Source organism: Myxocyprinus asiaticus, chromosome 28, assembly GCF_019703515.2.
Source record: "Myxocyprinus asiaticus isolate MX2 ecotype Aquarium Trade chromosome 28, UBuf_Myxa_2, whole genome shotgun sequence".
In the NCBI taxonomy this organism is placed as follows: domain Eukaryota; kingdom Metazoa; phylum Chordata; class Actinopteri; order Cypriniformes; family Catostomidae; genus Myxocyprinus; species Myxocyprinus asiaticus.
The window spans coordinates 23,400,672-23,426,773 of NC_059371.1; the positions used below are offsets into that span (position 1 = coordinate 23,400,672).

General features: G+C 38.0%; 1 protein-coding gene and 1 non-coding gene across 10 annotated transcripts; both read left to right on the forward strand.

Moving 5' to 3' along the window:
- Window positions 1-635: 635 nt before the first annotated feature.
- Window positions 636-25,931, forward strand: LOC127419130 (DNA mismatch repair protein Mlh3-like). 9 transcript variants are annotated; one of them, XM_051660276.1, is made up of 23 exons: window positions 636-936; window positions 1,162-3,812; window positions 3,943-4,044; window positions 4,132-4,208; window positions 5,939-6,043; window positions 6,180-6,264; window positions 6,349-6,417; window positions 6,638-6,746; window positions 6,881-7,040; window positions 7,139-7,162; window positions 7,267-7,345; window positions 7,539-7,687; window positions 8,833-9,297; window positions 12,238-12,490; window positions 12,579-12,754; window positions 13,139-14,279; window positions 15,043-15,157; window positions 15,272-15,435; window positions 15,534-15,699; window positions 22,907-22,997; window positions 23,696-25,296; window positions 25,423-25,587; window positions 25,760-25,931. In XM_051660276.1, exons 2-13 carry the CDS (start codon window positions 1,163-1,165, stop codon window positions 8,926-8,928), a joined length of 3,705 nt encoding a protein of 1,234 aa, XP_051516236.1. In that variant the 5' UTR covers window positions 636-936; window position 1,162; the 3' UTR covers window positions 8,929-9,297; window positions 12,238-12,490; window positions 12,579-12,754; window positions 13,139-14,279; window positions 15,043-15,157; window positions 15,272-15,435; window positions 15,534-15,699; window positions 22,907-22,997; window positions 23,696-25,296; window positions 25,423-25,587; window positions 25,760-25,931. The 9 variants fall into 9 exon arrangements, with proteins under 9 accessions (XP_051516236.1, XP_051516241.1, XP_051516238.1 ...); XM_051660281.1 differs by having other exon boundaries at window positions 15,043-15,122; XM_051660278.1 differs by lacking the exon at window positions 13,139-14,279 and having other exon boundaries at window positions 23,696-23,949; window positions 24,851-25,296.
- Window positions 23,151-23,284, forward strand: LOC127419577 (small nucleolar RNA SNORA2/SNORA34 family). Its single transcript, XR_007893699.1, has one exon. It is a non-coding gene; the product is annotated as a small nucleolar RNA SNORA2/SNORA34 family (small nucleolar RNA).
- Window positions 25,932-26,102: the final 171 nt, after the last annotated feature.

Below are 26,102 nucleotides of genomic sequence, written 5' to 3' on the forward strand. Positions count from 1 at the left end.
CTGATTTTCTTATCCACTAGCACCTGCAGGGACTTTGTAAAGTTCTTCTTGTATTCACCAACAATGAAATAAGCACAGATATGACGGAAAAGACTAATAAATGTAATGTTTCTATGACAAAGACTCATGCTTCTTTCAAGGTATTCTTCAGCGTGTTAATACCCAAACCAGAAACATGGTAAAATACATGAAATGTAGGCCCACTCATGAGTTGTTTGTGCGTTAAGACACAATTGTGATTATTTATATCGATGCAACTTGATTTAACATACATGTAACCATAAAGCGCAATTTATTGAGCACTTACCCTAATAGAGATTAATTGAAACGTATTATTTTTAGGGTAAAAAGGCTATATCCTCTGTTAATTACTGATGAAATATTTTTTGCATGTATCAAAAGTAGCATTGTACATTAATTTAATGTTAAAACGCATTAAAAATAAGATTATGTTGTTAACTTTCAAAAATAGGTGCATCTTCCATTTCCCTATATTTTTCGACTAATTTTAAATTAATGTTGCTTTATTTATTCTGTGGAGACTTTTGTTAATGACGCACATCCGCAATGTTTGTCCCCCTACGGTCTCTTACTTCACGCGACTCACGTTATAGCGTCATTTCCGTTGCAGTCCATGTTGTTGTTGTTAGTAGTTTGTGCTACACTCTACATGAATTATCGATGGACATATGAAACAAATGTTATTTATTTCATTCAGAAGAGGTCACAAAATGGGGCACTGCCATTGTAAACGTACTGAATTTTAACATCACGAGCCACGGCTATGACGGTTACCAAACATACCGGCTACTTTATTTGTGTACATGTCAATAGTGACACAGCTGGCGGTTAGTTTTGACATTTAAACTATGTTCCTGTTTCTTCATTTGCGTGTTTTTATTCAGTCACACCTGACATCTTAAAACCCGTCAAAAGGTATATACGCTTATTAAAACTATTAATTCTAATTAAATGATCATTTTGAATGCTAACTAGTGTTTCGTGCATGTGTATAATTAAATAACTCATAATTACCTTCATGTTATTCCAAACCCGTATGACATTCTTTGTTATGCGGAAGACAAAAAGAGATATTTTAACATTTCATTTAGCTCTTTTCATTGTTGTACATTAAAGTATTTTAACCTTTATATTTTTCAGAATGATCAAGAGTTTGCCCAAAGAAGTTCAAGCACAGCTGCGCTCTGGCGTTGCCATTTTCTCCTTGCAGCAGTGTGTGGAAGAGCTGATATTGAATAGCATTGATGCTGGAGCAACATGTGTAGCTGTTAAAATAGACATAGAGGCCTGCAAGGTGCAGGTGATAGACAATGGCTCAGGAATGTGCCAAGAGGACATGGAGAAAGTAGGAATCCGGTACAACACAAGCAAATGCAGCACACTGGAGGATTTGGAGAATCTCCGCTTTTATGGGTTCAGAGGGGAAGCAATTTCCAGTATTGTGTCCCTGGCTGAAATGGTAGAAATATCCTCTAGAACAAAGCTGTCTGTGAAAACATATGTTAAAGGCTTCAATGAAGGAAGGGGGTTGGATGTTTGTGAAGCACAGACTGTTCGTCCATCTGCGGGGACAACCGTGTCCATCTACAACCTCTTCTACACCATGCCAGTAAGAAGAAAGAGAATGGACCACGTTTTAGAAACTGAGCGAATCCGTCAGAGAGTGGAAGCCATATCACTGATGCAGCCATCTGTGTCATTTACTGTGAAAAAGGATAACTCGGCACACATGATGGTGCAGCTCTCCAAAACAAGTAGTAGCTATTACAGGTTTGTTCAGATTCATGGGTTGAGTCGAGCTCAAAAGCTTGGAGAGGTCAGTTATACTCATGAGCAGTTTGAAATGACTGGCCATATTGGCCGTGAGGGCCACTACAACAACAGCTTGCAATTCCTGTTTGTAAATGGGAGGCTTCTTCTGAAGACACGCATTCATAAAATGCTCAACTGCCTCTTGAAGAGAGTGAGCAGTGCGGCTAGACAAAACAACAGTCCAACTTTGTCTCCTTTAACATCAAGCCCTAAACAAAGGGGTGGAACTGATCTACATGGAGTCTATATGTTAAACATCAAATGTCACTACTCTGAGTATGACATATGCCTAGAACCTGCCAAGTCCCTTATAGAGTTCAAAGACTGGGATAATGTTCTCATCTGCATTGAGGAAGGGGTAAAATCATTCCTCACTAAGGAAAACTTGGTGACTGAGTTTTCCATGAATGACACTGATCATTTGGTGAGTGTTTTTGATAATCCAACAAATAGTCCAGGGAGAAAGGTAAAGACCCTTGCAGCAGTACGAAACCTCAAGAAAATTGCTGAGGATACAAGTAGTACAACACATGAGGGGTTTGAAGCACTGACTGAGAACAAGGATAATACCAATGATTTGGAAGTCTGTGGTGATTTTCAAATGCTGGAGCAGGTGTCATCAAACACTGCAAGTTATTCGAAGGAAGCCATTCAGGGTGGTGATTTTCCTGAACAGACCACTTTATCAACTGCTACAGAATTGAATAACAATTGCAAAGGCGACCACATACTTGAATGTCATAAAAATGCAAACTATCCTAACATGAATAATAGTGACTCACCAGTTAGTTTTAACAACAATAAAGTGTCAGGAAGCAAGAGCCAGATTTCAATACTGGATGAAAAAGGGGAACAGGATAGTTTGCAAAAATTTAGTTTGCCAAACAAAGTTAATCCACCAAAGAGAATTTTGCCATTAAATGACACTGAAAGAGACTTGCACAGTTGCCACAGTTTTTATGGCACCAGTTCAAAGACTGTTAGAATGGCACCATGCCATAAATTAACTTTGTCCTTTGAAACCGGCTCTCTTGACAAGTTCAAAAGGTTGTTTGGAAAGAATGCTGAGAAAAAACAAAAAAATAAGGAGACAACTAGTGTTTTACAACCAGAGTCCTCACTGAGTGGCTGCTCTATAGGATCTACTTTGTATTTAGATGGTTTGGTTACAACTGATTGCAAGAAACAAGAGAACAACATAGACAAGCTCTTATTGAGGAACAGCCCATTTACTCTTTCTGAGCATACCAGCTCTAAATGTTCAACTGAATCTTCACCATGGAACAAGGGAGACAAAATAGCATTGGCTGCCAAATGTTCCCATTTAAAACGTGACAAAGTAGCATTAATAATACCCCAACATGAACAATCCCACAAGGTCAGTAGAGATTCTGATTTGCTTATTAGCGCAGACTTGTCTAGCCCAGTTGTGCAAGTTGACTCACATTTCAGAGAGATGTCCAGTGTTGATCCCATATTCAATGAATTGGAAAAAAGTCCCTTTGGACATTATCGGAATACACATAATGTGGATAGAGAAAATAATGTTTTGTTCGATTTCTCTGGAGCTGTTGATTCTGTTTTGAGTGATCCTTCTAAAGACCTTCAACACATTGCTGTGATTGAGGAGGACACACAAATACTTGCTTCCACTTCAGAAGACTCAAACCTCAACAAAAATATGACTTCCTCTTGGGGAAGTTTGAGCTTTGGTGATGAACCTGGCTTAACATCTCAGCATGATCCTCAGTCACACAACACTGGAATTGAAGGTCAGACTACAAATGAAAGCCATGAAAATGATAAAGCGATCCCAACATTCAGCAATTGGCTGGCTCATTATGATAGTTCATTAGGAAAGCTGGTTTACATCAACCAAGTTACAGGGCTCAGCAAATATAATTCTCCAGTGGAGGAGACTCAAATTGCATGTACCACAGATGTTACCAACATGGCAGTCAGTGTTGTTTCAAAAACAGGTAGGAAGAATTCAATGAGGAGTGTTTTAATAGCTAATGGATGTTCTTACCCTTTTTTTTAGGTTCTTCTAAACTTATGAAACTCATTTTACCATAGTCAACATCATAATCTACTTTTCTTTGCTCATAGGATTTGAGTACAGGTGTTATCCATTTCAGACAGATATTGTACTTCCCTTTCTGCCCAAACCCAGAGCAGAAAGAGTTCTTTGCTCAGAAACAGACAGCAGAGGTACAGCTATAGGCTGAAATCAGGACAGGTTTGAGTTTTTTTTGGAGCCAATTTATTAATTTTCTTAATTTACTCACTTTTCTTAAGAGGATGTCCAGGGTCCCAATTCACTGTCGACTTTGTTCTCCGAATGGATTAACCCAGTGTTCATACGACCACCAGAGGTAAAAAGACTGCAGTTTTTTAGTTCACTCAAATACATCTTAAAGTTGTCATTTTATGAGAATTAGGGATGTGCACAAGTAATCAATTTATCGAGTACTCGTTCGGCACCAGCTAGTTGACTATTAAAAACACTACTTGAATATTGCAAATTGATTTTGTGAAATAATAAAATGTTCCACAAATTCTAAAAATGTGATAACCTTTATGTAGACTTAGAGTTTATAAACAGTATATGCATTGCCCTAATGCCGCCAGTATTGATTTCTACATTCACTGATCACTTTATTAGGAACACTATACTAATTCTGGGTAGGGCCTCCCTTTGCTCTCAAAACAGCCTTAATTCTTCGTGGCATGGATTCCACAAGATGCTGGAAACATTTCTTTGAGATTCTGGTCCATGTGGACATGATTGCATCACACAGTTTCTGCAGATTGGTCAGCTGCACATTCTTGCTGTGAATCTCCTGTTCTACCACATCCCAAAGGTGTTCTATTGGATTCAGATCTGGTGACTGGGAAGGCCACTGAAAAACAATGAACTCATTGTCATGTTCATGAAACCGGTTTGAGATGACTTTTGCTTTGTGACATGGTGCATTATCATGTTGGAAGTAGCCATTAGAAGATGGGTAAATTGTGGCCATGAAGGGATGCACATGGTCAGCAACAATACTCAAATAGTCTGTGGCATTCAAGCAATGATTTATTGGTATTAACTGGCCCAAAGTGTGTCAAGAAAACATTCTGCACACTATTACACCACCATCAGCAGCCTGGACTGTTGACACAAGGCAGGTTGGGTCCATTGATTCATGCTGTTGCCCCAAATTTTACCCTAACATCTGTGTGCCTCAGTAAAAATGGAGATCCATCAGACCAGGCTACATTTTCCAGTCTTCAACTGAGCCTCAGCTTTCTGTTCTTGGCTGACAGAAGTGGAACCTGACCTGGTCTTCTGCTGTTGTAGCCCATTCGCCTCAAGGTTTGACGTGTTCTGCATTCTGAGATGCTATTCTGCACACTACAATAGTACAGAGGTGTTATCTGAGTAACCGTAGCCTTTCTGTCAGCTCGACAGGCGTTTCCATCTGCAGAAATGCTGCTCACTAGATGTTTTTTGTTTTTGGCACCATTCTGAGTAAACTCTAGAGACTGAAATCCCAGGAGATCAGCAGTTACAGAAATACTCAAACCAGCCCGTCTGGCACCAACAATCATGCCACGGTCAAAATCACTGAGATCACAACCCCCCTCCCCCCCATTTTGATGGTTGTTGTGAAGATTAACTGAAGCTCCTGACCCATATCTGAATGATTTTATGCATTGCACTGCTGCCACACGATTGGCTGATTAGATAAATGCATGAATAAGTAGGTCTAGAGGTGTTCTTAATAAAGTGCTTGTTGAATGTATGTAAGCTCCGGGTGAGTGCAAATGTTTTTAACTATTAATATTTTTCATTTTTATTCATGCATATTGTTCTCTCTCCCCCAACCCCCCCCCCCCCCCCCCAAAAAAAACATACTTTGTTGATGTTAGCTTATTTTGAAACCGTTTTTAGTAACTTCTGTGAATAAAACAAAAAATACATTTCACATCCGTAATTGTTAATTTTAACTTATATTTTCATTTTTTTTGTGGGTAAGAGTACTCGACAACAAAATTACTCAATAATGCCCATACCTAATGAGAACATGTACACTATTTTCCAATTCATTCTGAACAGGTAGCTGTGGATGTGACCAGCGGTCAAGCAGAGGGCCTTGCTGTAAAAATCCACAACATTCTTTTCCCCTACCGGTTTACCAAGAATATGATCCACACAATGAGAGTAAGTCTTACCCTCCATTCTTTCAGTGCACTGAGGAACTTGTATGTCACTTAAAATAACTATGTCACAAAACAAGGCTTATTTTCTGTGGTGGAAATTAATCTTGCTGTACTAAGTAACGTTGTTTTTGCCTCAGGTCATCAATCAAGTGGACAAGAAGTTTATTGCTTGTTTGATAAACACAACGGAGGAAGACACCTCGGAAAGCAGTGAAAATAAAGGTACTGTGTTAATCTTGGGCTGAAAATCATTACATTGAATTGTGTGACATTGTCCTTAAAATTTGTCATTGCCTTCCCCTGCAGGAAATCTTCTTGTGTTGGTTGATCAACATGCTGCCCATGAAAGAGTTCGACTGGAGGGGTTGGTAACAGGTAAATACAGTAACGTGATCCAGTAGCAAATATAAATTTTATAAATGTGAAACTATAAATAAACTTCACATCTAGGGGTTGTGACAAAATACCTTCCATAAAAGTCTTTGTCATGTATAAGAACAAGTACCAGTTACATTACACTAATACACATTATCTACAAAAGAGCCAAATATTGATTCAACTTAGTGTTTCCAACACTGGTGATTGTCTGATGTAGACTCCTTTGAGGATGACCCAGACACACCTGGAAAAAAGAGGCTGTGTTCCTCAAGTGTAACTCCACCCTTGGAGATTAGTATAACAGAGGAGGAAATGAGACTTCTGAGGTCAGTGCAGCTGCTGTCTGAGTCAACATTCCTTTTTCCACTACAATTTTCTCTCTAAAACATAAATATGTCTTCAGTGAACCTACCGCTTCCCTGAATAAATGGTTTCTTGAATATCTATTTTGTTCTTGTAGGTCTTATCAGGCATTTTTGAGGGATATCGCTTTAGACGTAAGCTTCCCAAAGAGCGAATCATTGAATGTGTCATTGGAGAGACTTCCCACGTGTTTCACAGAGAAAGAAAGCATAGAGCTTCGCCGTGGAAGGCGGTCGGTAATTAAAACCATTGCAGAGGTCAGACACAGTTTTTAATTGTTTTAACTGATTTAAACTCAGTTTAGAAACGTAAGTGTGTTTACTTCTTCTTAAACTTTTTTTTTTTTTTTTTGTAGGACTACCTGCGTGAACATATTGAGGTGAACCATGACGTTCATATTTGATTTGTTTGGTCTTAAGTATGGTTTTGGAGCTTGAAGGATTTGTTTGTGACGGGCCTCATTCTTTTGACCCATGTCTGCAGCTTCTGCGCTCAACAGGAAGAGTGAGAGGAACGTTGCCTTTAACAGTTCATAATGTGCTCGCCTCACAAGCCTGTCATGGTTAGTGTTATGAAGCCATCAGATTTCTACTTAAATATATTCCATTTATAAACTGTTATAAGGAACACTAAGAAAATGGTTACATTTTGTGTACTAAAGACACAACAAACATTTTTGTATATCTGAGTAAATGTAACAATTGTTAAATTGAATATGTTTTTAAAATTGCCATTGGTTTGTTTGTTTTAAATAGGAGCGATTAAGTTCAATCACATTTTGAGTAAAGAGGAGTGTTGTAGTCTGGTGAGCTCGCTCTCCTCTTGCCAGCTTCCCTTCCAGTGTGCCCATGGAAGACCTTCCATTGTCCCTCTGGCAGATCTTCACCACTTAGAAGATCAACAGGTACATTTCAACTTTAAAACTACTCCATTGCTCTTTGTCCCATTATAAACATGTGGTAACACTTTACAATAAGGTTCCATTAGATAATATGAACTAACAATTTAGTTAGTTAATATGAACTAACAATGAACAATACTTTTACAGCATTTCTAAATCTTGGTTAATGTTAATTTCAACATATACTAACATGTTTTTAAAATCAAAAGTTGAATTTGTTAACATTAGTTAATGTACTCTGAACTAACAATCGTATTTTTATTAACAAAGATGAATAACTACTGTAAAAAATATATTTTCCATTGTTAGTTAATGATATCTAACGCATTAACTAACGTTAACAAATGAAACCTTATTTCGAAATGTTACCAAACATGTTTGAAATGACACAAAAACTGATAAGCATATCCTAATCAGCTGGAACCAGGGCCAGAAATTAAGGGGGGCTGGGGGCAAAAATGCCCTCAAAATGCAAAATGTGGGGGCAAAAAATGTCCTCATAATAATTTATTCTGTTTTTCAGTTGTAACATCTGATATACAGTAGTTCATAAAATTACAGCCCTTGTTATACATGTTATGGTATAAAATATTGGTTGATGTTGATTTCATTTTTATGGTAAGAGGTAAAACAAATACTCAATCTTAAGAATTTATTCACTCAGAAAAATATTAGAGCCTTTTTTTTCCCCCTTCTTTTTTTTAGATTTATGCATTTCAATTTCATAAAATTCGGTTATGTAATTTTAATCAATGTTTAATAAAAAAAACTTTAAATATTTAGTATTTTTTGTTAAAGATTACTCAATTCTGATGGAATTTTGTTATGAAATTGAAATGTGTAAATCTTAATAATTTTGAGTGTATTAGTGAATTGATTAAATTCACAAATTTGACAAACGGTTGAGTCAGTTTGTTTTAAATGGTTAGGGAAAAAACAATTTGCCCTCATATATAGTCAAAAATCAAATTCAGTGGGCAAATATTGCCCCTTAATATAAAAGTTAATTTCTGACACTGGCCGGCTCCCACTTTGTATCACTATATGTTCATATCACAGGAGAAAACCTCCTTTCAGTGGAGAATATTGCGCTATATGAAAATACTTGAACGTGTATGTTGATAAAGGTACATTTTATATCCCCACAGGATCCTCCTAAACCAAATCTGAAGAAACTGAGAAGGATGTACAAGTCATGGCAGCTCTATGGACAAACTAAACCTCTGTCACAAAACAAAGCATGAAATTATAAGTGAAGATCTCCTGCACTTTACAATTTGTATTAAATTATTTACCTTAATAGAGATTGTTTTCTTCTCTTTATTTCTATTTATATTAAATGTCTAAAGCCATGTACGTTAATCTGAGCGATGAACATAGGATGACTTTTATTTTGTAGTTTCACTTGTAGTGGCCAGTAGTAAAGGGATATACCCAATCAATAGCTATAGGCCTCCAATCAAATGGTGTGCTGTGGTCCAATCAACGTGAACGTAGGAGGGCGCTAAAATGGTTGACGGCGCTTGCTGCAGTTTTTTTTGAGTTTGGGGTACATCGTGGGAGGCTGAACTGGAAGACCTCAGCCAAACATTAACAGAACTATCACTAAATCGGTGAGTTTTGCTCGTGGAATTGCCCGAATACAACGTTTAAAATGGTCTTACACTAAAAGGATCATGTATATTAAGCATATCAGTTGTTGCTTAGTGACAGTTTAAATCAGGCGGAGCCTATTTTGCACTCCAAATTCAAAGATGGCTGAACAGCAGTATCGGTGTATTAATTTGGCGCTTTCTTCGGAAGATTACAATTAACTTTTGATAACCCCGAGTCATTGTTATGTTACATTTAGAATTTGCGTGTATACTAAGGTATATTATTATTTGGCATCTCTTATAATTTCTGTAGGTCACACATGCTTTTCAGAATCTGAACGAATATTATAGGATGACCACCTTTAATCGTTATATAACGTTAAGAATCGATAAACATAAACAGTGCATATTTGACTTTTGATAAGTGGGCTTAATACATTTGTGTGCTTCTACCGTGAGGTTTTTTACTTGCAAGCACATAGCATTGGGAATTAAGTGCACCCTGTTTATAGGAAAAGTTCACCCAAAAATGAAAATTCTCATTTACTCACCCTCATGTTATCCCAGATGTTTATGACCTTTTTTCTTCTGCAGAAAACAGAACAGTGCTGTGAAAAATTGTTTATCCTGATTTCTTCTGTTTTTGTGTATATCTCATACTAAATTGTTTAAAAAAATCTAACATAAAGGTAGTCTGAGTAAACACAAAATACAGTTTTTAAATAATGTTATTTATTGAAGCAAAAAAAAAAAAAAAAAAAAAATGTATTCAATACCAACTGGGCCTGTGTCAAAAAGTATTTGCCTCCTTAGTTACTAAATCCCCAAATCTATGAAACTGTATTCATAATGGTGTTCAGATGGACAAGACACACCCAGGCCTGATTACTGCCAGCCCTGTTCAATCAAATCAACACCTAAATAGAACTTTTTCAGCAGCATGAAGTTGGCTAAAAGGTCTCACCTAGTAGCACACTATGCCAAGGTTAAAAGAAATTCCAGAAATGATGAGGAAAAAAGTGACTGAAATGCATCAGTCTGGAAAGGGTTACAAAGCTATTTCAAAGGCTCTGGGACTCCAAAGAACCACAGTGAGAGCCATTATCTCCAAATGGAGAAAACTTGGCAAAGTAGTGAACCTTCCCAAAAGTGTCAGACCTTCCAAAATTCCTCCAAGAGCACAGTGACAACTCATCCAGGAAGTCACAAAAAGCCAAGGACAACATCCAAGGAACTGCAGGCCTCTCTCACATCAATAAAGGTCACTGTTCATGACTCCACTATCAGAAAGACACTGGCCAAAAAGGCCATCCATGGAAGAGTGGCAAGGCAAAAACCACTGCCAACCCAGAAGAACATTAAGGCTCGTCTGAATTTTGCCAAAACACTCCTTGATGATCCTCGAACCTTTTGGGAGAATGTTCTGTGGACTGATGAGTCGGAAGTGGAACTGTTTGGAAGACGGGTCCCATTACATCTGTCGTAAATCAAACACAGAATTCCACAAAAAAACAGCATACCTACGGTCAAGCATGGTGGTGGTAGTGTGATGGTGTGGGGATGCTTTGCTGCTTTAGGGCCAGGGCGACTTGCAATAATTGAGGGAAACATGAATTCTGCTCTCTACCAGAAAATCCTGTAATCTTTTAAAGGAGAACGTCCGGTCATCAGTCCGTTAGTTGAAGATCAAGCGCAACTGGATTATGCAGCAAGACAATGATCCAATGCATAGGGGTAAGTCCACATCTGAATGGCTCAAAAGAAGCTAAATTATAGTTTTGGAGTGGCCTAGTCAAAGTCCTGACTTGAACCTGATTGAGATGCTGTGGCAGGACATTAATTGGGCAGTTCATGCTCAAACCCTCCAATGTGGCTGAACTAAAGCATTTCTGCAAGAAGAGTGGACCAAAATTCCACCACAGTGTTGTGAAAGACTGATCTCCAGTTATCGGAAGCATTTGGTTGCAGTTGTTGTTGCTAAAGGTGGCACAACCAGCTATTAAGTTTAAGGGGGCAGTTAGTTTTTCACATAGGTGATATAGGTGTTGGATAAATTTTTATTCAATAAAAATAAATAAATTATATATATCGTTTTAGATCTTCAAACGAGATAAAACAAAGGCACAAAATACATACATATATATATATATATATATATATGTATGTATATACACATATATATACATACATATGTATATATGTATGTATTTTGTGTTTACTCCGGTTGCCTTTGTTTTGTTATCTCGTTTGAAGATCTAAAACGATTTAGTGTGAAAAATACACAAAAATAGAAGAAATCTGGAAGGGGGCAAATACTTATTCACAGCACTGTAGGTCCATACAATGCAAGTGAATGGCGACCAAAAGTTTGAAGCTCCAAAAGCACAAAGGCAGCATAAAAGTAACCCGTATGACTCCAGTGGTTTAATCCATGACTTCTGATGTGATCTAAATGGTTTTGAGTGAGAACAGATCATGATTTCAAGCTTGATTACACTTCCTAGTGCTTGACATGTGCACTGATCACCAGGTAGCGCTGGGAAGTGAAATCGACCTTGAAATCATGGTTGCCAAGGATACTGCTGATGTCGAGACTTACAGTGGGAAAAATTAGATATATTTTGTTCTGTTCTCACACAAAATGTGTTAGATCGCTTAAGAAGACATGGATTAAACCACTGTAGTTGTATGCGTTAATTTTATGCTGACTTTATGTGCTTTTTGGAGCTTCAAATTTTTGGTTACCATTCACTTCCATTGTGAGGACCATTTGTGTTTTGCAGAAGAAAGTCACATCTGGGATAGCATGAGGGTGAGTAAATGACCTGAGTAATTTCATTAAAGGAACAGTTCACCTAAAATGACATACTGAATGCTCTATATGTTGTCCAAAATGTCTCTCAGAAATGGTGGTGTATGTATTACAGTGTTTAATTTGACTTTCTTGCATCCCATCAGTGATGAACAGGATTCGGATCCACGTGCTGCCGTCCAGCAGGGGTAGAGTGACCCAGACTGCTCGAGCCCAGGAGCCTCAGACCTGCTCCCACACCGAGAGACCCTGTTCACAGCCTCGTCTGGAAGGCCTGGAGTTCTGCATCAAGCATTTATTTGAGGATAAGAATGCTCCTTACAGGCAGTGCAGCTACGTCTCCAACAAGAATGGCAAGCGCTGCCCCAATGCAGCCCTGAAACCAGAGAAGAAACAAGGGTGAGTGTGATCGTTTACGCCCTTATGTATTCGTAAACTTTATTTGAAAATATATATTTGACCAGTGGTGCTGCATTCCATTCCATAGGGTAATATTCTGTGCTGAGCACGCTCGCAGAAATGCATTGGTTCAACAAGCTCAAAAGTGAAAAACCTCATCGGGACCTTCCCCTGAAGTTCTGCTGTCTCAGCTCAGTGGCTACCGTCGGCCAGAATATGGAGTTTACAGTCAAGAGGGACGTAGAGAAGCTAGTCGCATACTAGGTGAGCTTTAACTGGCTTTGCATCATGTACTGTTATTTATTAACCAGGCATGTTATTAACCTCATAACCATTGAGAAATCTTTTTAAAGTTTGGCTGTGAATCAAATAAAACGTGTCAACTTATAGCTACATGCATGAAATTAAATGTGAACGGCTCCAGTTTGGTTGCTATTTTAGAGAAAATGGACAGCTTTCAGTTCTATAATTTAATATGGAATAAGCATCAAAAAGAAAGCAGATTAAGACAAAAGTCAATCCAGAATATATACAATTGTTTTTTTTAATTTTTTATTCCAGTATAGCTACACTATATTGCCAAAAGTATTCGCTCATCTGCCTTTAGACGCATATGAACTTAAGTGACATCCCATTCTTAATCCATAGGGTTTAATATGACGTCGGCCCACCCTTTGCAGCTATAACAGCTTCAACTCTTCTGGGAAGGCTTTCCACAAGGTTTAGGAGTGTGTTTATGGGAATTTTTGACCATTCTTCCAGAAGCGCATTTGTGAGGTCAGACACTGATGTTGGACGAGAAGGCCTGGCTCGCAGTTTTCGCTCTAATTCATCCCAAAGGTGCTCTATCGGGTTGAGGTCAGGACTCTGTGCAGGCCAGTCAAGTTCTTCCACACCAAACTCGCTCATCCATGTCTTTATGGACCTTGCTTTGTGCACTGGTGCGCAGTCATGTTGGAACAGGAAGGGGCCATCCCCAAACTGTTCCCACAAAGTTGGGAGCATGGAATTGTCCAAAATCTCTTGGTATGCTGAAGCATTCAGAGTTCCTTTCACTGGAACTAAGGGGCCAAGCCCAGCTCCTGAAAAACAACCCCACACCATAATCCCCCCTCCACCAAACTTCACAGCTGGCACAATGCAGTCAGACAAGTACCGTTCTCCTGGCAACCGCCAAACCCAGACTGGTCCATCAGATTGCCAGATAGAGAAGCGTGATTCGTCACTCCAGAGAACGCGTCTCCACTGCTCTAGAGTCCAGTGGCGGCGTGCTTTACACCACTGCATCCGACGCTTTGCATTGCACTTGGTGATGTATGGATTGGATGCAGCTGCTCGGCCATGGAAACCCATTCCATGAAGCTCTCTACGCACTGTTCTTGAGCTAATCTGAAGGCCACATGAACTTTGGAGGTCTGTAGTGATTGACTCTGCAGAAAGTTGGCGACCTCTGCGCACTATGCGCCTCAGCATCCGCTGACCCCGCTCTGTCATTTTACGTGGCCTACCACTTCGTGGCTGAGTTGCTGTCATTCCCAATCGCTTCCACTTTGTTATAATACCACTGACAGTTGACTGTGGAATATTTAGTGGCGAGGAAATTTCACGACTGGACTTGTTGCACAGGTGGCATCCTATCACAGTACCACGCTGGAATTCACTGAGCTCCTGAGAGCGGCCCATTCTTTCACAAATACTTGTAGAAGCAGTCTGCATGCCTAGGTGCTTCATTTTATACACCTGTGGCCATGGAAGTGATTGGAACACCTGAATTCAGTTATTTGGATGGGTGAGCGAATACTTTTGGCAATATAGTGTATGTCCCTGAGATATGGTAAACAGACTTAAAGGAATAGTTCACCCAAAAATAAAATTCTCATTTACTCACCCTCATGCCATCCCAGATGTGAATGACTTTCTTTCTTCTGCAGAACATGTATGAAGATTTTTAGCATATTGTAAGCCTAAAAGTAATCAATATGACTCCAGTGGTTTAATTCATGCCTTCAGAAGCAATCCTTTATACTCAGATTTAAAGTCCTTTTTTACTTAAAATTCTCCCTGCCCAGTAGGAGGCGTTGTGCACAAAGAATGCAAATCGGGAAAAACAAAAGAAGAATGTAAATGTGAAAGTGGAGATTTGTAGTAAAAAAGGACTTAAATATTGATCTGTTTCTCACCCACACCTATCATATCACTTAATGCAGGGATTAAACCACTGGATTCTCATGGGTAATTTTAATCTGCCATTTATATGCTTTTTTGTGCTTTAAAGTTCTGGCCGCTATTCACTTGCATTGAACAGAGCTGAAATGTTCTTCAAAAAAGTCTTTGTTTGTGTTAAGCAGAAGAAAGTCAAACACATCTGGGATGGCATGAGGATGAGTACAATTATTTTTAAATTTGAACATTTAAATTTTATCTTAAGCTTGGAGTCTTGTTTATATAAAAGCCTTCAGACAAAGGATCTGTAAAATTGCGGCATTCTCTAATGATCTAACTCTTATCTGGTTTTTATGCTGATGAATGTCTGCATGCATTTCTCTGTATAGATGATGACAGTTGGAGTGAAGAGGAGCAGGAACCAGTTGTTTTGGATCAGATGTGGAGAGGAGACCCTGACAGTGAAGCAGTAAGCGTAGACAGTGACCATGAAGACCCTTTGAAGTGAGACATTCATTAATTTATTACTGACTTTATTTAATTACCGGTGCACAAAACCTGTGTTAAATGAATGTCACCTGAGGAATAAAGTAATGGAGGGTGATTCATTTTCTATAGGCATGTGGGTGTATACATGGCAGAGGAAGTGGCGCTCATCACCCGCGAGAAGCTAATCAGACTTCAGTCGCTCTACATAGACCAATTTAAACATCTGCAACACTTATTGAAAGAAAAGAAGCGACACTACCTGCACAACTGCAAAATTGAGCATGACACAATTGGTAAGATGGCTCCCTGTCATCCTTTGATCACATTCTAACTTACAGTGGCATGATGTACTGTTAACGACTAACTTTGATCACTGATGTTTGTGTTACAGGGAGCAGCTTGCTAACAGATCCAGAAGGGCTGTCCATGAAGGAGTGAGAGAACCTGAAGAAATTAAAGGCCCTGTGTCGCTATCTTGCCGCTATGGCTTGGAGGCTTTGCTGCATCGTCAGCTCGGAGAGCATAGACAAGCAATTACTAAGGGAGCATCACCACAGGTATAGAAGGTTTAAAATGTAATGACTCATGACCGATGGTTTTGTTTCTAGATTTTGAATGACAGAGTTTGTACGGTCTGGAAAGTTTGGAAAATGCTTTTTCTTTTCTTTTTTTTTCCCCTTGGCTTGTTGACTGTTATATACGATCTAAAATTATTGAAAATTTGAAATAAATATTATACAATCGTCATTGTGTTTGTGGTGTCTCGTCAGCGTGGGCATGCATGTGTGCCACTTTGCAACTTTCTCCTTTGCTTTGATGTCACGCGCAATGGAAGTACTGCACGTCTCTCCATTGTGGTAGATTGCATCCAAGAAATTATATCCTGTTTCCGTCAAGTCCGGAGTGGCGTTTCAATGACAGCTGGCTGTAAGAGGAGAAATAATATATCTCGATGCGGAAAAGTGATCAACAACAAGAAAATCCTTCGTCAAAGTGTGCAAAAAAAAAAAAAAAACATCAGTGGATGTTTGCACTTATCGGCACTAAGCCAAATATTTCTTTAAAATTTGAATTTACTTTGTAGTAATTTACAATCAATATGTAATTTTGCATGAATACTTAAACATTGGGCAGAAAGTAAATGTACACTATATGGCCAAAAGTTTGTGGACATCCCCTTCTAATTAACGAATTTGGTTACTCCATTAAATCCAGTAAAGAAAAATCATAAAGTTTCTTTATGCAATGGCTTGGGCTTTGTGTGCTTCCAAATTTGTGGCAACTGTTTGAGGATAGCCCTTTTCTGTTCCAGCATGACAATGCCCCTGTGAACAAAGTGAGGTCCATAAAGAAATGGTTTACTGTGTCTGGCGTGGAAGAAATTGACTGGCCTGCACAAAGCCCAGACCTGAACCCCACTGATCACTTTTGGGGTGAACTGGAACACCAACTGAAAGTCAGGCCCCATCGACCAACATCAGTTTCTGACCTCACTGATAGCCTTGTGTCTGAATGAGAGCAAATCCCTGCAGCCATACATACAGTATAGTGGAAAGCCTTCCCAAAAGAGTGGAAGCTGTTATTACAGCAAAGGGGGAAATTGATGCCTAAGGTTTTGAAATCAAATGTTCATCAAGCACATATGGTGTCCACAAACTTTTGGCCATATAGTGTATGTGACAAATGTGTTAAATTTTGGGAAATCGAAATTGCGACGACTGTGCGATTTTATTAAACCTCCCAAAAGACTGCAATTTAATTAAATGTACTCATAGTCTGGATTAACATGGTCCAAGCACGGCCACTGTGTTTTCAACTGTCTCAGTCAGCGAATGGCCCACACAAACTCCATCCATCTCAGGAGTTTTCTGAGTTTGGTTTGCTATCACTGTGCGGTGCGCTTTTCTGATCATGTGTGCTGAGAACACAAAGTGCTACGAAATCACTTTATTTTCACGTAATTCAAAACATTCTTGTAATAATGTGACACTGGGGCACAGAAGCGGAGGAGATGGCATTTCACCACATTGTAAATGAGCAGCATGTTTAAATGGGGGAAAAAAAAACTGTACAAGACATACAAATGTCTTAGTTTACTGTAAAAAAAAAAAAAGGCTTTAGGATTTAATAGGACCAATGCTGTGTGAATGTAATTAAATTATGTTGGAAATATTTTTTTTTTTTAATAGTTAAAATTAACATTAAATAATCATTTAATTTTATGATTATTATTCTAATATTATACTATTTAGTAGTATAATATTACAGTTTGCTTTTGAAATGGACGCCCCTGCATGACGCTTTTCATTTAATCATTTGTAGGTAAATGTTGTTTATTCATCAGCTATGAAATGTTGGTACGTTTATACATTTTAATGTTTAAAAGTAACTTCCATGAACTCATTAAGTGGAAAACATTTATTATTCATGGCTCCCGCGGATCCTTAAGTCTTAATGTCTTCAATTCAGTTTTCCAAAATTTAAGGTCTTATAGTCTTAAATATCCTAAATGATACAACAAAAGTCTTAATTTTTACTTAAAGGTCTTAAATTTGGAAGCAGAAAGACAGGAATCATGAGATGACCTAATATGATTATCAAACTTCAAAAGAATACGATTTAATTAAATAAATGCATGCACTGCGTCCTTCAGAGTGAAAATGTGGCACTGTTGTATGTTCTCCAAGTATGCGGGGGGCTTGTGAGTGTTTTCAGCTGTAGAGCTGTTCGCAATCATTAGGCAATATCGGAAATTTGTTTACACACAACTGTTGATGATGATGATGCTGATGATGTAGTGTTGCTGAAATAATAATGTTTACTTTTAACTGTTTATTATTGTAAAACATAGATATTGTTATCCCTTATTTGTTTAAATGAGCAGGTGGAAGCAGTGAAGCGCAAACATTTCAAAATAAAAGTCCCCGGTTTATTTCAAACTTAAAGTGTCTTTAAAGTTCAACGTTCCATGCTATGAATCATAACTGCAAACCCCCCCCAACCATAAACTGCATCTGGAATTTCATTAAATTTGGACTCTTGTAGCCTCTGTCTGGCCCTCCCCATCACAGGAAGAAAAGACTAAGAACATTTAATATAGGCTACCAATTTAAAAAAAAACTATTGGCAGATTAACAGGCTTTCTTTCAACACATTATCGAATTGGCACAATCCAATATCTGTCAGCCTCTAATTTGTATCTATTTATGTAATGGTACATAAACCAATTTTAATGTGATATATATGTGGAAAACATGTAGAGTATTTTAAACTTGCATATATCCTACCCTGTTTTACTGATAAACAATGTTAAGGCCATGTTGAATGAGTGCCCCTGCCTGTTTAAGAGTCTGTGATACATCATTTATTTTGACATTGTTTGGGTTTGTTTTGGTATGGGGATACGGTATTAATTTTATTTGTTCAGGTCTTGAAAAAGGTCTTAAAGTCTTATTTGATTTTAAATACTCTGCAGAAACCCTGTTATTTTCATCTTGCAGAAACCCTGTTTGACAAGCATTATTACATGTTCTAATGCCTTGTTGAATGTGTGCCCCAGCCTGGGTGTACAATTATCCCTTAGCCTACATATTTTAGCTGTCCGAACAGCTGAAATCACTCGTTTTAATAACATAATATTCTTCAAATCAGTCTTATTGGAGTCATGTCTTTTACTGGTGTGGGGGAAAACAATCCCATCACACTAAATGTATTTCTGCTGCAGATGTGCATATTTAGAGGTGAGATTCCACATGTATCTGATATCTTGTCACTGAATAACTTGTATTTTTCAAAGCGGTCTTTTGCCGTTATTCAGATAGCTGGGGACAAAATATCAGTTGTAGAAATTTTGCTTTTATTTGAAGTGAAAACACACACACACACACACACACACACACACAAACAAACCTTATTTAAAAATGGCCAAATCTGTTTATTTCTTTTCATTTTACACATGCAAATGAATAAGCAACTACAGTAACCAGGATTTGTTTTCCCCATGGTAATTCACGCACTATAGATAACCAGTGTTGCCGACTCTATGCAAGACTTTGGATGTAATCTTAAGGATTCCAGTCTTGGCTGTCTGTGGGTTTAAAGGAATTCTTGAAACTTTCATTCTTATAGAGTGGGCAATGTTTGAAATCACAGAGCATGCTGTTTTTATCATTGCATTTTTGTCAGGTAACATTTAGATTTGGATAATATTTAAAGCTTCAAGGTGCTTTGAAAAAGATGATCAAGGTATCTTGAAAATGCTTAAAGTGCTTTAATTTCACTCCAAAATGAAAAAGTTCAGCCAAAAATGAAAATTCTGTCATTCACTCACCCTCATACCATCCCAGATGTGTATAACTTTTTTCTTTTGCTGAACACAAATATTTTTAGAAGAACATTTCAGCTCTGTAGGTCCATACAATGCAAGTAAATAGTGACCAAACCTTTGAAGGTCCAAGAATGACAAAGGCAGCATAAAAGTAATCCAAAAGACTCCAGTGGTTAAATCCATGTCTTCAGAAGTGATATGATAGGTGTGGGTGAGAAACAGATCCCTTTAAGCCCCCTTTTACTGTAAATCTACACTTTCACTGCCATATTCTGGTGTGGAAGTGTTCACATTCAGCCACCTACTCGCTTGGGGCTGATCAAAGGTGGAGATTAGGGATATCCCGATACCATTTTTTTTTTTTTTTTTTTTGAGTAAGAGTACTGATACTTCATTTTTAGTACTTGCCGATACCGAGTCCAATACCTGTTTTTTGGTTTCATTTTTCTGAACTCCATATAAGTTTTTCATCAAAATGGTGTTTAAATAATTGAATTCATTAACTTATCAAATGAAAATATAACAGTTTTCAACATAATATTGCATTTTTATCAGATTAAGTGGTTTTAAACAGCACAATCCAAAATACAACACTGGAGTTATATTTTGTCAAATAAAGTGCTGCATAACATCACAGATGTGAGATATTGCTTAAATATAATACAATTACTATTGTATTAGTAGTAGTAGTAGTAGTAGTAGTAGTAGTAGTAATACAGTGAATATTACATAACTTTACAGTAGAGAGATTTTTTTTTTTTATTAAGCTTTAATTTTGACGGAGCTTTTTATTTTGAAATGTTTTTGTTATGAAGGTAATTTTTCAGTCTGGAAAAGCCGGTCATGCTACATGACTCAAAGTGATTATTAAACCGCAAAAGGCTGCTATTTAATTAAATATGTACTCTGTATGTGCCTCACACTACAAAGTGCATTTGCGTGATGTTTGCTGTCATCTGCTGCAAACAGAGCATGCGATGCTCATGATGGTGGTTTCCCTGTAAGAGTCAAGGTGGAGCTTTAAAAGGTATGAGCAGCCGGCGTCAGCTCAACACTGGCTCCACACATTTACAAGTGCTCACATTTGAAGCGCGCCACACATGCAAATGATATATTTATCTCATTAAATCAGAGCTTTTGAGGTTAAATAATCGCATTAGGACATAATGTGATTTTAATTTATGCGCTGAATGTTTACATAATGACATTTGTACGTCAGATGGTATCGGGTTTTTGTATTGGCTATTTTTACTAGTATGAGTACATGAGCGCGGTATCGGACCCGATTCAGATACCAACAGTGTTGGGTAACGTTACGTTTAAAAGTAACTCATTAGAATATTGCGTTACTCCTTAAAGTAACTTAATTAAAAAGTTAATTTTTATGGAAAGTAAAGCATTACGTTACTTTTGCATTACTTTTTTCTCGCAGCCACTTTCTCTTCTGCTATGCTATGCATTCCGTACAAATGCATTTGCATACAAGAGATATTACAGGTCATGCTAGCTACTGTACAACACGTCAAAACAACATAGTAAACAAACAGATATTTAGAAAGTAGGTCTTCACATATTTATAATAAAGAATCAATAACATGAATATGCATGATTTGTTTCTCCATCAACATGACAGCCAATATGAATAATGAAGAATAACCACTGTCTTACCTAAAGCAGCAAAGTCCAACACCTAAACCTGCATCATATGTCATCATGTGCTGTGCCCATTGGCAATGTCAGTCAACTTAAGATGATTTTGAAAAGTCAGGATAAAATTCAGTGGGGAATGCCAGCCTAACATGTTCAAGGAATGTGACTGATGTGAAAAATATTCTTTTATTATAAGTCATCTTAGTTAATCCATGGTGCGTACAGACGCCACTGGTAGATTACATACAACTTCAAAGGCGCATGTTGATGCAACTTTAATGGAATCGTTTTTAATGCTACCAAAATGTCATAAACTGTTTTTTTCATGAATCAAACTACTTGTATATTAAAACAAAAATGTAGAATCGTTTTAGAAAATAATATATTTTCTCTGCATACACAATCGATGTGTAATGTTGCTCGGAGCCACTGATCCAGAGTCAGCTTTTCTCATCCCATTCTCCCAGATACGGGGAGCTGTAACACTGAGCAGTTCAGCTGCACAAGTCAGTGAATTGAGTGAGTATTTCACCCTGTGTATCATGTCGTGGCCAGTGGAAAACTAGTCTTATATTCCCTCTGCCTAAACGCATTTACTGTTTTTTTTTTTTTTTTTGTTTTTTTTTTTATGCAGTGTGTATTAACATGAATCAGTTTCATTTCACTCAACCAATTGTTGACCTCATATTATGCTAAAACATGCAATTTCCCCAGCTTGTATAGCAAATGTGCAATAGCGAGTTGTTTGACGGGTGATGTCTGCATCTAAAAGGTGATTGACTCTTTTACCTGTAAGGCAGGACTTCCTTTCTACATCCATTGACTGTTGGGTGCTAGAGCTTCTTGTTTGGACGTTCAAATTTCTCCCATTCATTTAAATAGAAGTGACTCGTCTCACTCTGCTAAATAGTCTCTGGCCTCACACTCTGTAGAACTATAATGCCAATCATGCACTACATCTCCCCGAAGTTTGCACATTTTTACTTCTGATTTCTCGCAATACAGGGAAAGTAGAAGTGTACAAAAGCAACAAGTTACTTTTATTTAAAAAGTAAGTCTGATATTATGGTCTAAAATAAACTATTGTGGTACTTTTACTCGTTATTAGAAAAACAAAATCTGATTAACGTGTTACCCCCAACACTGGATACCAGTATCATTATTGGAACATCCCTAGTGGATATTGATAGTAAAAAAAAAATTAAATATTTATCTGTTTCTCACCAACACATCATATGAATTCTGAAGACATGGATTTAACTACTGGAGTCATATGGTTTACTTTTATGCTGACTTCTGGTCACCATTCACTTGCATTGTGAAGACCAACAGAGCAGAGATGTTCTTCTAAAAACCTTCATGTGTGTTCTGCAGAAGAAAGTCTGGGATGGTATGAGCATGAGTAAATGATGAGAATTTTAATTTTTGGGTGAACTATCCCTTTAAAGGAAATCTAGACATTTTCAAAAGTGTAAACCTAATAACAATTTCCATTTTTTTTTCATCAGAACCTTTACGTATAGACGATTCAATACCGCCTCCTAAAAGTCTTTTTCTATTTACTTTTATTTTACACCTTACCATTTTAAAGAGCCCTGAATGAAGGCCAGCAAACTGAAGTATTTATTTTAAATTGTTTCTTTAACTATTATTGCTGTTTTTTTTTTTTTTTACACCCCACTGTCAGTTCAGTCAGAAGAGACAATCTGGGCCTGCTGTGATTGTCAGTTATTTTTTATTATTGTCTGTGTATCTTTTTTTAATTATCTTGTTGTCTTTTTGCATAGGCAATGCGTATAGGCCAGAGGTGCATTTCTTTTGTTGAGGGGACACGCTGTTCAAATCGATGTCTGCCAATGACACGTCATTGTGTGTCTCGTATCCTTGTGCAGTTGTTTCAATACATCTTAAATTCAGATCTGTTACATTTTTTTTCTGTCAAATTTGCAAAATAAATCTGGACTGATCATTTAGTTCTGCTAATCTATACAGATTTCCTGTATATGGGCACATATCAGTATACCTCCTCCTGGAGCCCTGAATCAAGGCCCACAGCTTGCTGTAGCTGTTGGTTCCAAACAGTGGCTTAAATCAAAGTCTTATGATCTGTTGGCTTTCCCAGTTTTATATAATGGGTCAAGTCAATTCAGTTAGAAGGAACACTTCTTAGGAAGCCTTTCTTTTTCTAATAAATTCAGTATTAAAGGCGTAGTACACCCAAACATGAGAATTCTGTCATTTACTCATCCTCATGTTCCAAACCTGTATTACTTGCTTGCTTCTGTGGAACACAAAAGGAGATGTTGGCTAGAATAACAGCCACAGTTACAGTTCATTATCATTTTGTGGAAAGAAGATGCAGTGGAAGTGAATGGCATCTGAGGCCCTAACATCTCCTTTTGTGTTCCACTGAAGGAAAGAATTCATGCAGATTTGGAATAACATGAGGTTGAGTGAATGATTGAATTTTCATTTTTGGGTGAACTAACCCTTTAAGTGTCCCCCCCCCAACCCCCCCCAGTATTAGTTCTCCTTGGTGCATGCATTATCTATATTGTCTTAACCTTTCACACTAGACATTTACCAAGACAGTAGCCAAGTTTTATTCAAGATGTGCCCAGGCCTGAAAGATGTTCCATGTGATTGGTCTGTGCACATGGGACAGTCAGAGAAGCCCCGTTGCCCTCTGCACCTGTCCCTACCTCCACACATGTACCAGCCTGAACAGGAGTCTCTTGCCCCGGAGCAGCTGGCTACTGCACCTACAGACATGTACCTCAGTGCCGCGGAGCTCCAGCCAACAGAAAACCTACCTCTGGAATTCAGTGATGTATGATTTGTGTTGGGTTTTCCTCATTAAAACAAATCACTGTGTGCAATTGCTTCCCACAACTGTTTTGGCACATCCCTTCAAACTAAGTTTCACATTATCAGAATAATTAACTTCTTGCAATTAACACATTAAATTTGTTCATCAAAACACCTCGCTCCCTCTCCAGATTGTGGAGGTATCATGTGGAGGTATCAATCAAGTATCTACATGCTGCAAACAGAGCTGCTCACACATGCTGTGTAAATCACATACTTGCCTGTAGCCTCACATGAATGAAAAACAAATTAATCTGAATGTTCAACAGTGATCTGTCTTTAATTTTGGGTGTCTGATGTTTGTGTGCCCACAGTAAAGCCTCTCATTTAATCTTATTTTTGGAAATGTCTTATTATCCTGTTACGCTACTACCCCATTTATGTGCCTTTCCATTACTTGTTCACAGTGCTTGTTTCCGAAAACAATGTCTTTACACAGTAATAGTATTGCTGGACTTTGTGTGCTGGTTACATTGATCACTGACATCTTAATGATGGAATTTGAGGATGAGAGACGAGGAGATTTCTCATTTTAATAGTACTTTTGTATGCACTGTTTCACAAAAACATTTTGTTTTAGAATTGTTTCTACCCTAGATCAACATGTTGACTTATCTCAACTATATGGACCTTAATTTGAAGAAATGTGCCATTAATTGAGATACTGAGGCTTGAATGTCATGACAGTATAATGGAGGAGGAACCTCAGATCAAACAGGAGCCTTTGTTCTAGATTTGCATGATGGGAATTTCCCAGGAAATGCATAAATGTTATCTTGCTGCTTGGATATGAATTCCTCATTCATTTTAAAATTACAGTCAGTGATGTAATTCCAACTGCTGACAAGTCTTTTCATGTGTAGGATCTTGACATTGAAGATGAGGGTTTGCAGTGTCCCCTGTCTCCCTTGCTATTTGACACAGCACTTGCTGTAGAGGACATTTATGCATTTGGCAGACGCTTTTATCCAAAGTGTCTGCCAAATGCATTAATGTAATGTTACAATGTAAATGTAAAGTGCACTGATTACAGGGACAATCCCCCTGGAGCAACCTGGAGTTAAGTGCCTTGATCAAGGACACAATGGTGGTAGCTGTGGGGTTGAACCAACAACCTTCCGCTTACCAGTTCAGTGCTTTAGTCCACTACACCACCACCACTCCTCAGAGTGGACCAAACCATCAGAGAGATTGCAGAGGGGGCCTCATGGACATTCTGACAGAGGTAGAGCAGGGTGATCTTGATGCCTCTGCCCAAGATGCAGAGCTGTCAGAGAGAGAGAGAGATGAGGTGTCTGTGGATGACCAGGTAATAATTACTGTCCCATATGGAACTTTCTGCACACTAGTGAGCATGTAGTATGTAGTCACCCCTGTCTTTTATTGCTTTAACACCCCTTGTGAGCACTTAAGCACCAGACTTGTCTTTTTACAGATTGAATCTGAAATAATTCAAGCAGTTGGAGAAGCAGTTGCCACACACGTTCATCACAAGACTCTGACATGAAAACAACTGATGCCTTATCCTGAGCACCTTGTGACCTGATTTTTTTCAGCTGCTGTACTGTTGATATTTCAAACCGTTTGAGTAACTTTGCCTGTAAGTCATAGTTTTGTTTTAATGTTTCAGCAATGAAAACATTAAAACAAAACTTTCTTATTTCATAAAATATCACTAGGCATAAAGGTCTTGTATAGTGAATCACTAGATAACTAAATGTTCTGATGTAGTACCTGGACCCAAAGTGTTTTTTTTTTCTCTCTCTTGTCAGACTTAAAGAAATTTGCATGGTTTCAGTGCAGATGAGGAAGGTATTTCACTGCAATTTCATCAAGCTGCAACAAATCTCAGCACCTTCACCATTTTTTCCCCCAAGTTTGATTTCATGTGATATGCATTACCCATACTGGGATTTGTTTACTAAAATAAACCTTTACATCGTTTCTTGCTCCTGTTATTTAGAACTACACACTCAGGAATGGAGCTCCTCTAAGACAATAAATTATTTCCTTGGTGTTGAACATTTTCCAGTTACAAATAAGAAGGGCAAATCAAAAACAAAGCTAGATATAATTTAAATCTTAAAGGGGTTGTTCACCCCAAAATAAAAACTC

What these genes read in the sequence shown, in the direction of transcription:
- LOC127419130 (XM_051660276.1), top strand. Translation starts at nt 1,163, where the DNA reads ATGATCAAGAGTTTGCCCAAAGAAGTTCAAGCACAGCTGCGCTCTGGC. An exon ending in ACTGGAGGGGTTGGTAACAG is followed by an intron (nt 6,418 to 6,637) that starts GTAAATACAGTA and finishes TGTCTGATGTAG; the next exon opens with ACTCCTTTGAGGATGACCCA. An exon ending in ACCACTTAGAAGATCAACAG is followed by an intron (nt 7,688 to 8,832) that starts GTACATTTCAAC and finishes ATATCCCCACAG; the next exon opens with GATCCTCCTAAACCAAATCT.